The sequence below is a fragment of the Syngnathus typhle genome, linkage group LG12 (assembly GCF_033458585.1).
Source record: "Syngnathus typhle isolate RoL2023-S1 ecotype Sweden linkage group LG12, RoL_Styp_1.0, whole genome shotgun sequence".
Classification (NCBI taxonomy): Eukaryota; Metazoa; Chordata; class Actinopteri; order Syngnathiformes; family Syngnathidae; genus Syngnathus; species Syngnathus typhle.
In genome coordinates this window covers 7817215-7827932 of record NC_083749.1, presented here as the reverse complement: position 1 = coordinate 7827932, position 10718 = coordinate 7817215, and the positions used below count along the sequence as shown (strand labels likewise).

The 10718-nt window shown below is 46.5% G+C and overlaps 1 protein-coding gene across 2 annotated transcripts in view; it reads right to left on the bottom strand.

Annotated features, from left to right (window-relative positions):
• Positions 1-1421: 1421 nt before the first annotated feature.
• The window catches only part of LOC133163674 (uncharacterized), a 30308-nt gene continuing 21011 nt past the window's right edge, over positions 1422-10718 (bottom strand). The window contains exons 58-90 of one of the 2 annotated variants that reach the window (XM_061293776.1): positions 10597-10718; positions 10468-10530; positions 10184-10339; positions 10018-10103; positions 9450-9564; positions 9320-9370; positions 9081-9248; positions 8695-8805; positions 8516-8626; positions 8178-8386; positions 7993-8105; positions 7699-7820; positions 7564-7626; positions 7329-7484; positions 7138-7217; positions 6112-6232; positions 5960-5995; positions 5714-5881; positions 5337-5456; positions 5149-5259; positions 5047-5079; positions 4828-4980; positions 4378-4521; positions 4099-4233; positions 3872-4032; positions 3667-3790; positions 3529-3583; positions 3384-3450; positions 3186-3319; positions 3072-3115; positions 2821-2994; positions 2561-2715; positions 1422-2492 (exon numbers count right to left, since the gene is read on the bottom strand). In XM_061293776.1, coding sequence (XP_061149760.1) covers positions 2385-2492; positions 2561-2715; positions 2821-2994; positions 3072-3115; positions 3186-3319; positions 3384-3450; positions 3529-3583; positions 3667-3790; positions 3872-4032; positions 4099-4233; positions 4378-4521; positions 4828-4980; positions 5047-5079; positions 5149-5259; positions 5337-5456; positions 5714-5881; positions 5960-5995; positions 6112-6232; positions 7138-7217; positions 7329-7484; positions 7564-7626; positions 7699-7820; positions 7993-8105; positions 8178-8386; positions 8516-8626; positions 8695-8805; positions 9081-9248; positions 9320-9370; positions 9450-9564; positions 10018-10103; positions 10184-10339; positions 10468-10530; positions 10597-10718 — 3769 coding nt within the window. In that variant the 3' untranslated portion in view covers positions 1422-2384. The remainder of the gene's footprint in view (positions 2493-2560; positions 2716-2820; positions 2995-3071; positions 3116-3185; positions 3320-3383; positions 3451-3528; positions 3584-3666; positions 3791-3871; positions 4033-4098; positions 4234-4377; positions 4522-4827; positions 4981-5046; positions 5080-5148; positions 5260-5336; positions 5457-5713; positions 5882-5959; positions 5996-6111; positions 6233-7137; positions 7218-7328; positions 7485-7563; positions 7627-7698; positions 7821-7992; positions 8106-8177; positions 8387-8515; positions 8627-8694; positions 8806-9080; positions 9249-9319; positions 9371-9449; positions 9565-10017; positions 10104-10183; positions 10340-10467; positions 10531-10596) is intronic. The other variant, XM_061293777.1, reaches the window with a different exon arrangement.

Sequence of the window (10718 nt, the reverse complement as noted above, 5' to 3'; positions counted from 1 at the left end):
TTCATCATATAGTTGGATTATTATTTATTTATTTTGTAGGGGTGGAACAACCGAAATGTATTTCAGGTCATTTTAATGTAAAGAATTAATTGGAAAACGGAATAAATTCAAGTTGCAATACCACTCATATTCATTTGTTAATTTTTTGATGTGATTGAAGACTTGATCCAATTTGGAAAATACTTTTATTAAACAAGGGTGCATGAAAACAAATGTGAAAAACAACAAAAGGCGAGGATGCGCAGAAGGTTAGACAGAACGACAAAAGGATAAGGTAAGGAGCTACAAGAAAAACAATTCAAAAGAGTCACATGTACTTATGGTGGCAAGAAGAAGAAGAAAAAAAAAGCAAAATCCATAAGCGCACAGAACATACAAGTCATCACTTAGTACACGAGAGAAGTGAGTTCAAAAACTACAATGCAGATGGAAAAGAGCGATGCAAACATTCTGCACCAGCACATTGCTGAAACTGCCCTCAAGTAGCTGCTGATTGGAAAAAGGTGCCTGGTGTGTAGGCCAGGCAATTCCCATGCCCACCTCGCTCAGACACTCCCCTTATTGCACCCACTTGCTCCCATTTACCCAGTTCGAAATGCCCACAAATCCAAGATGGAGACGATGTGGAACCCGGTACCTTTGCCCACTTCTAGCCCATATAAGATAACATGTACAGGTGTGCCCCTGGTGGAACTCGGGAGCAAAACCAGATGAAACCCATCCTTCCTTTGGTCCCCAGGAAACACTCATTCACCACACTTGGGGCACAACTGGACATAATGGCAAGAAGAATTGAGGGTTAGATGAAATCACAGCTCTACTTAGTGGACAAACAGTGTAGGCACACTAGCTTGTATCTCTGTAGACAAAAAGAATATTCATCCTGATTTGGGCTGATGTGGAATATTCTGAAAAGAGCTAGTATATAAGGCCGATTTAGTCGGCAGAATGATAATCGGTTAGGCCCCATTCTGAACGGTATAATGACAAAACCCTCCACCGCATTTGGTCAAGTGTCCGTTTTTCACAACCCTGCAAGCAGCCCTTGATGTCTCCAATTTTATGATTTTTTTTTTCTTTTTCCGAGAGGCCACAGGAATAAAAGTGTTTCCATGTTGTATGAATAGGTGCTTGTTGAGTATTTGTTTTGTCAAACAGCCTCTGATGTCGAGAGTGTTTCAAATATGTAGGTCTATTTTCAAATACTACCTATTTCATCTGATTTGTTAAACAGTCCCAGACAGGGGGGCACAAGTGTTTAATTCAACCAAATTTAATTCAACCCAATTCATTGAGAGATCATTTAAAATATTTGCCTTTTGTTTTTAAATTTAGCAAGAGTTTGTGGTCGGGGTAAAGTGAACAGTTTAGTTGGCATGGTTTGAATCAGTCAAAAAATGTAGAAAAAAAAAAAACCCGAATCGTAATCAGTTTCTTTTATTTTGAAATTAATGAAAATCAAACGACAGTGACAGCCAAAATTTTTCTGACAGCAGTGATTGAGTAAATCACTTCTGCAATCAGTAATCAAAAATGCAATAATACATGAATTGTATACAGTGAATTGTAGATGTAGTAACATACCGTAGAAACAACAAAAGACACCAGCGATCGAGTAAAAAACTGCCATCAGTTATCAAAAATGCTGGCTTTAAATTTACATGATATATACAGTGACTTGTACTTGCAGTACTGATGGAAAATACTGAATTACCCGTCCAGTGAAATACTGTCTACAATTGCAGACATCATTGGCAGTAACATAGCTCACTGTTGATTCACAATTCATTATTTGTAATCATAAAATATATATATCTATATATATATATATATTTTTTTTTTAACCAGAATAAAACAATAGGCTGTCGAGTCTGGGCACCCTTTTCTAAGGCCGATTATGACAAGACAACACAACACGACATGAATATAAAACAAAACAAAGAACAATACCAGTAACCAACTTTGGACTTTCATTCCAGCTCCAAGACTATTCTAGCCTGTCACGTTCTTACAATTGGGCTCTTTGAAAGCACTGGGATTTCTGTACAATTCTTTACGATAAGGCAGTCAAAGTTGTCAAGCGCGCAAAAAAAATAAAGACAAAGTAGACCAAGCAGAGTCGAGTGTTAGTGACCATAGCATGCTTGTTCACATTTCATCTGGACACGACATCTAGTTGGGTAATTATAGCGAAGCTAAATGCAGCTACTGTATGAATTACAAACTTATGCAGAGGTGTTCTGATTGCAATTTTGATACTATTCATAGTTACTGAGCAGAGTAGGGAGGGTATTAAAAGTTGCTCTTCTTCTTCTTTGATGACTTCCTTGGGGCGCACCGTTGTAGATTTTCTCCACGGGCATCCTGCTGTTGGCAGGTGGACTCTACTGTGCTACCTGTGGCTTCGATGAGGTAATTGGAAAGTGTACTTTGGGCATCTTGCACATGAAGCTGTTGACTTGGGCGCAAGACATTAACTTCCATTTTCCAGTCTGAAAGAAAACCATCAGTTTCAGTGGAACGCAAAGGTATTCTTCCAAATGCTCAATTGAGCACCCACCTGCCATAACTGAGCCACGCAGTGCTTGCCGAGGCCGACACGCTGGTAGGGTTCTCCTGCGGCCCAGTGGGTGAAGGTCACCTTGTGGCGGTCCGACCACACAAACATGCCAGGAAGCACCAGGTCATTCAGTCCGGTCCACATATCGCTGGTTTCTGCGGAGGACGGATGAGAAGAAAGCTCTCATCTGGTTCTCAGATATTCCACCCATCCGGTCGCTCTACAGAGACTGTTAATTAATCAATCGTTGGGATACGTACCAAACTCAGAGGCACTTCTAACCCACGCCTGCTCCACTTTGGAGCGAATGGACATCAGTTCGGCACCAAAACCACGGCAGACCCGTTGAGCATCATCCCAGTTCTTTACGTCTTCAAAGAATTTGTAGCAGAAACCCGCAAACTCCTCCCAGTCAGGTGCCGAGCATCTGCGCTCTGCAGGCGAGACATCGTGTGAGTTTTACTTGTCATCAACAGTTGACGGGACATAAAGAAATATTTTTTGAACTCACCTCCATCTGCAAACGTATAAGAATCCCCCAGAGGGTCGTCCGAACTGCAAATAGTAAAGCGATAATTAGCTGGTGGCTCTTCATGGGACTTGTCCGTGAAAGTTGGTCACTCACTGTCTGGAGATGATCCCGTTCCCAGCGAAGCCCGTGTAGACTGGCTGTTTGGGAGCTCGCATCACAATACAATCTCCTCCGATGTCGTTCTGAATGACGCCAGCGTGAATAGCGGCCGCGCAGATGTGCGAGTCCTGCATTTACACAAAGTTGCAGTCACAGACAAGAACTTGACGGGTGGGTGAGGTAATCACGTACCTTTGAGTAGACCAATGTTCCAAAGACAAAGTGTTTGTCTTTGGCACACCCAGGTGGACAGTAGAACCTGCAGAAGTCACGCACACGTTGTGAAATTGACGACAGGCAGTCATCGTCATGAATCATTGTGTCAGGCGTGACTCACGTCATCGAATCGGTCAAGTGGAGGCTGTTGAACTGTCTGGCACAGGTCATCGCATCTGTCGGACATAAGGCGGGATCATTCTTCATTGTTTTGGGCTTGTTGTTTTCGGCAAGCAAAGCAGTAGATTGTGTTGCTCACCGTCATGTGCGCATCCCAAGATGTCAAAGCGGAGGCCAAATTCTGGATGACTCTCCAGCGGCAGAATGCGGACGTACTTAGCAAATGCCGGGGTCTCAAGCAGATGAGTCCCACCACCGATGAACTAGAAATAGGATGTTTGCTTGTTTGTTGTGACAATTTTGGAGGATGAGGTTGAGGTCGACTCGATTGTCCCTGCCCTCACCTTCCCGTCTGCGTGTTTTGTCCACTTCCTCCGATTAACGCTCAGCTGCATCTCAAGTTGGATGTTCCAGGAGGCAATATTAGCGCTATCACACCCCTTGGTCACGATCCCCGTCACCTTTCTCATGTAACCGAGGTTCACCTGGATCCAGCTGCCGACGGCTGGAGGGGACAAGACATTAGAACACTCAGGAGACCACAGTGCCAAGCTGTCAATTATCTGCGTACCATCTTTTGCCGGCTTCCAGCAGGACTCTCCATTGAGGCGGGCTTTTTCTGGGGTGGCGTCTTCCATCGAGGAGGAGGCTTTGAAGACAGAGTCTGTGAGGCTCCCGTCCGCAATGCCCAGACTGTCAAGACATACTGAGGACAGCCAAAAGTCATTTTCATTTGGAACGGATGCTTAAAGGCCAAATTAAAAGAAATCGGCCCCTTCTATCCGCTTGTGGAACTCCTTGTATTGGTTTTTAGATTGCAGAGCAGAAGATCACAAAACGTGAAGCCCACCTTTGTGCTCACAGCTATAGACCATCTCCAGATATTTGGATGTGGCAGGGCAGGAATCGTCCTCCAAAAGCTCAATGTGGCATTTTTGGTGGCCGTTGCACATTTTCCTGTAGCGAGGGAGGATGCCTTCCACTGCGCAGTACTCTGCAAGTTAAAACACACCGGTGAGTCTGAGTGGCCCTGAGGAGCATTGAGGCACCTGAATGAGTTCACTAAGACAAAGTCGAACCAAACTAGTGTGTTTCTGCCCGATGAGTGTTTCTGCATACAGACTAATTTTGGCATCTGAACAATTTTTAAGCATTGGTTCATTTCATTACGTTTTGTCGCATGCCAAAGTTCTTTGGAGACTTTCAGGAGACCCAGCAAAACACGCTGAATGAGCCTTCAGAGGTAGGCGGATAAATGCCTTAATTGGCGGCATCAAAATGGTGGATTTTCAGGTCTTACCGTCGTCGTATGAGTCGCTGTCCACCAAGCAAACATTGTCACTCCGCCGACCGTAAAAGGCGGACTGGATGCTGATGCGGCCTTGCTTCTGACCCTCATCCTCACATACGAGGTCAGCAGAATGGTTGTCGCAGACAAGTATCTCCTTAAAGCCTGAAAAAGCATTGTCAGGTCATTTTTGCCTAGGAATGTTTGAAGCCACGGTTTAAGACGACTTACCGTCATGAGGCTTCGAAGGTTTTGGGGAGTTTCCTGCAAGACAAAAGCCAAAGACACGAGTCAGCACGTTGTGAGAATCCACTGAGCGTCGTCACGTCTTACCTCTTTTCTTGCAGATGTAGCCCCTTTTCTTCCTGCAATCGTCAAACTTCCAGCGACCGTTGCTTGTGAGTAAGGAAAGACAGGGTGCACCATTGAGGTCACCGGGATCATCTGGAAGGAGACGACAGATGCTCGGCTCCGTTCCTCCGCAACATTTCAGACAAACATCGATTGGGTGTTTGACCCACCTCCGTCCATGAGCACGTAACCGAACGGGGATCCGTCAGTCCACTCGCTGCCGTCTTTCGTGATGTTGTTGTTGACGCCCAACCACAGAGAGGGAGAGCTCGGCAGAAAGGTGTACAGACCTTTGGAGATATGTGGTAAAATGTGCAATAAGCGTTTGAAACAATCCTGTTGGTGCTTTGCTCGCTGCCGGCTTCTTCCGGGAGAGGAGCAAAGATACACCAACTGCTCATTGGTAGTATCGATGAACATGCACGTGACTTGAATGACTAATTGTTAAGGGTTGTCCGAAGAAACAAATGCAGGTGACGTCTGGAGCTCCACCCATGTTGGGGGAATTCAACAGCCCTGACGATAACCTGACAGACGGACAGCCTACTTTGTATGAAGGCCTGTTCATGTGAGTTGGTGATGCTGAGCAGATCGCCTCCGCGGCGGAGGCAGTCGTCTCGCGCCTCCTTCCAGGTCTTGGTGGGCCTGCGTTGAATCAAATAGCAGAAGTCGGAGGAGAATCGGTCCGGCCACCAGCCGCACTTTGCACTCCAGCCTGCAAGGGAGACTCGAGTCACTTGAGGGCAAACCGGTGACAAGAGACCACGTGTCGACTGCCGAGTGGGACGCCAACCTGCCGGTGGAGGAAGAAGAAACTCTTGGACCTTGGCTGCAAGAAAGGAAAAGGAAGGAGTCATTAGCACTTTTAGATTTACCTTAAAATGTAAAGTGCATTCTATTATTATTATTATGAGAGGGCAAAGTCATTGGTCGTCATTTTCGGACCTTTTTTACAGATGAATGGCCGAATATTGGTGCAGGGCCAGTCCTCAACTTGTCCAGTTGGCAATAGCGCACAGCAATCACCACGTCCTGTTGGCCGGTTTAGCACCCATGCAATGTTGCCCTGCGGACGACACGCCAAACATGACTTTGGCGCGTTTGGTCTTGCTTCCCGCTACATTTGGGTCCTTTTTTCCTCCCACTAATCAATATTTTCTCGATCCTTTTCTCACATTATATCCATTGATCCGGTTTTGAACGACCTTTATATCAATTTACAACTGTCTTCCAGTTAAATCGCAACTTGCGTTTCAGACTCATTTTATTCTCCGAAATATCTAACTTTGACCCGTGAAATTCTGCACTTTGATCATCAATGATTTTTTTTTTTTCATTTTATTTGGTTTTCTTGTGTGTCAAGTGGAACCACAGCTCTGGGACAGGGTATTAATAGGAAGTCCCACGTTGCGGCGAGGTGCCAGTTTTGTGTGGATGGCGAGAAAGATCGCTGGGCCCATCTAATCTGCTAATCGTGCTAATGTGGTAATTATCGTTTTAGTGTTTCAGTATTGTGGTATGATTATTTGTGGTAAATGTGTTTTCATTTGACAGGGTCAAATGGTGGTCGAGGCGTGGTGTGTGAGTGACTGGGTGTGGGTGTACAGCCTGTCAGGTATGTGGAATTTGGGAGTTGGATTAGAACATAGTTTTAATTGTTTAGTGACACACTTTTTACAGTTGTTCACATATACCGCTGCCTACTGTCCTTTTTTGTTTGTTCTGTTATTCTTTTTTGGTTACTTAATACATTTTGTAAACTTATTTCATCTGGGGTCATTGATTCACCCCACCTGCATTACACTTGTAAATTACAATACTACACACATAGTTCCACAACTTTGTCCTTGGTAAAGGTCTAGATGATTTACACATTCAATGTTGTTTATCTGTTCTCGTAACATTTGTCCTCACTTGGAACTTTTGCCATTCGATATAACTTTTGTAGACTGCTCTAAACGTTTCACTTACCGTAGGTGTTGCGTCGCTCCACTCAAAGTTGTCCTTGTTCTTCTTGAGTCCCACCCAAGATTGCACTCCTCCTGCGTGAGCTTGGGGATATCCAAGAAGCGAGGAAATTTAGCACAAGAAGAGCACCGTGTCAGACATTGTGAAGCGGTCGGGGACGATTGCTGGTATCGGCAGTTGGTCTTGACGCTCACCAGCCAAGAATTGGCTATCAACCAGTGAGTGGACGCTGGCCAGGTGACCGTTCCATTCTTCGCAGAACCTCTCGGCTGCCTCCCAAGTTCGCTTCATCCCCTCAAAGTGATAGCAAGAGTCCTTATACAGGAAGTCGCCAGGGTTGCAGTAGGAAGCTGAAGGCACCAAGACACATGGATTACAAATCCACAACAAGACAGTGCAGGTGTGGAAAAATGCGTCGCTGCCACTCACTCTCCACTCGATTGCGGCCAATTCCATAGTCTTTGTAGGAACACAGTCGTCCGTCTGGGCAGGCTGCAGGAGGACAACACGATTGCATTTTCTTCTCCTTTGAGCGTCAACATCGCAACGGGCGTGCGGACTTACCGTCGAGCGGCCGCTCGCACATGTATGCCAATGAGGATCCGCACGAGCCATGTCTCCACGTTCCAGGCTGACTGTCTACGTGCACACCTTGGTTGACATACGCGCAGGATTCATCGTTGGGGCTGTTGAGAAAAGTCGGGAAAAAGGAGACACACATCCGACAAACGTGCCAATTAGGAGGCTTTTCCTCCTTTCACATCAATACGTGTGCTCTCTCATAATTCGCAGATGGGATCCATAATCTCGCTGTGTTCCGCCTGACAACAAAAGGACGCAAAGAGGTGACCTTCTTACCTTCTATCTTGACGCGAGTCCCAGTTGGCGTAGGTCGGCGTCACACCGGTGTCTGACAAAGACAGTCTTTTTTCTCCTGCTTCAAAAAACTGACACCAGGCCACGTCGCATTTCTGCCGAAACCAATCGCAGGTGACAGTTAAGTACCAGCGGAGAGTCTACGTATTCTACCGCTTTCGTCTCACCAGATTGGAACGTCCGATCCAGAACGGCTTGTCGCCCATTTGCTCCTTCACGAAGCTTTGCTCGTCCTCGGAGGTGATGGAGACCAGGTCGCCGCCCTCCCAGACGCAGTCGTAACGAGCCCCCAGCCAACCGTTGGTGGTCTCCATCTTCTTGTAGCAGTTGGAGCCAAAGCGGCGCCACCCTTTGGTCCTTCCACATGTCTGAACGACTGAGGACACATTTGGGGATTACGCACTCAGTTTCAGACAAATGCGTCATCTGCATCAACACTCACGTACGACAAAAAATGTGTCTGTGGACACACATTGGGGAGAATCGGCCGAGCATCTCGTCTTACCTCTTCTCTTGCAGACGTAGCCGCGCTTCTTCTCGCAATCGCCAACTTCCACGCCTCCCTTGCCACTGAGTAAGGAGTTGCAGCGTCGGCCGGGGGGGTCACCAGGGTTACCTTGAAAGAGACCACAGATGCTCAGCGCTCCTTCCTTCCTCCATACATCGGCCAGGTTTTAGACCCACTTGCGCCCAAAAGGAAGGAACTCTGTGAGGATTCGTCAGACTGCTCGCTGCCAACTTCAACAATGATGTCGCTGGCGTCCAACCACAAAGAGGAACCGCTTGGCAGAAGCCCTTTGGGTCAAAGGTAAATACAGAACAGAAGGTTGAAGCACCTTACAGATGCGAGTGCAAAACGCTTAACTGAAACAAAGTGCGGGTGACGTCTGGGTTGGGTCCTAGTTGGTAGGGGTCACAAGCTTATTTTTGGTCTTTTCTTTGGAATGACAGAAACTCGGCAAAATGTTGACGCGAGTCGGTGGTCTCTCGATTGAACTTTCTTCCGCATGGATTATTTCATCAAGCACTTCAGACGCACCAAAAAGCGCAGCAGACTGTGGACGGCCTACCTCGTACGAAGGTGTGTTCGTTCGAGTCGGTGATGGCGAGCAGGTTGCCTCTGAGGCGGGCGCACTCGTCTCGCGCCTCCTTCCAGGTCTTGGTGGGCATGGCGTTGATCAGGTAGCAGAAGTCGTTGGCGGGGTTCTCCCGCCACCAGCCGCACTTTGCACTCTTGCCTGCAAGCGAGACTCGAGTCACTTGAGGGCAAACAAGATTCTGCATGTGGGCTGCAGGCTGGGACCCCCACCTGACGCTGATGCCGACGCCGGAAGTAGCGGAAGAGAAGCTCTGGCCTTGCCTGCAAGCATGCGAGAGGGATCAAATATGAGAGAGCAACGAGAAGACAAATGGCAAAGGAGAGGTCCTGACTTTCTGACCTTTTTGACAGATGGATGAATGAAGGCCAGTACAACCCTCAAGCTGAATTTCTCCATTCTCATTCAACTTTGCGCAATCATCTGCCTTTTGAGTAGGGTTCTTTGTGACGTTGTCCTGCAGAGGATACAGCGTGTTTGGTGTTGCAATTGCTCTGATGGCTTCCTGCGAAATTTCCTTCAAAGTCCCTCACTGATTCAAATCAGTTTTTCTTTTCACCATTCTCATCATTTCCAGAACCAATTCCAACCTGAGTTTCAGATTGAAGCTTTCCAAATCCTAAACTGTTTATTTTTATTCTGAAAAATGTTTCCCTGTAAAATGAATGGTGAAGTCTTATTGGTTTTTTTCCTCTTATATAACTCTATTCTAAGCCATCATCAAACTAAAGGACATTTTCCACCTCTTGTAACAAATTCAAACCAATTGACAGGAAGACCATTCTTGTCAGATTTCTCCTCTCTTTTGAATCAACTGTGGTCTACTAAAATGACACTTTTTAATGTTTTGCTTTCCAACATCTTCATAAGTTTCAATTTTTTACACCTCCGTTGCAAACGTGTCACTTACTGTAGATGATCCGTCAAGCCACTCAAATTTGAGTGCTGTGGTTTTCTTGAGTCCCAGCCAAGGTTGAGATCCTTCTTGCACGTGAGCTTTAGGAAAGCAGAACAAGCACTTGTGACGATGTTGTGAAACATGGCGCGACGATTGGTCAGTTTGTCTTGACGCTCACCAGCCAAAAATCGTCTGTCAACCGGTGAGCGGACGCTGGCCAAGAGACCTCCCTCTTCCTTGCAGAAATCTTCCGCCGCTTGCCAAGTTTTAGGGGTCCCCTCAAAGTGATAACAAGAGTCCTTGTACAGGAACTCGTTAGAGTCACAGAAGGAAGCTGAAACCCAAAATAAACTCATTAGAAAACCACAACGAGACGGAGTAGGTGTAAAACGAAAAAAGAAACTAATTAGAAAACGACAACGAGGGGCTGCGGGTGTCAGAAGAAGCGTCGCTGCCACTCACTCTCCACTCGACTGTAACTGTAACCTAAGTCTTTGTAGGAACACGGCCATCCATCTGGGCAGTCTACGGAAAGATGACATGGTTGTACTTTTCTCCTTTCAAACATCACGTCAAAACGTGCGGACTTACCGTCGGACGACCGCTCGCACATGTACACCAATGAGGATCCGCACGAGCCACGCCTCCACTTTCCAGACTGACTGTCTCCGTGCACACCTTGGTTGACGTATGCGCAGGATTCATCGTTGAAG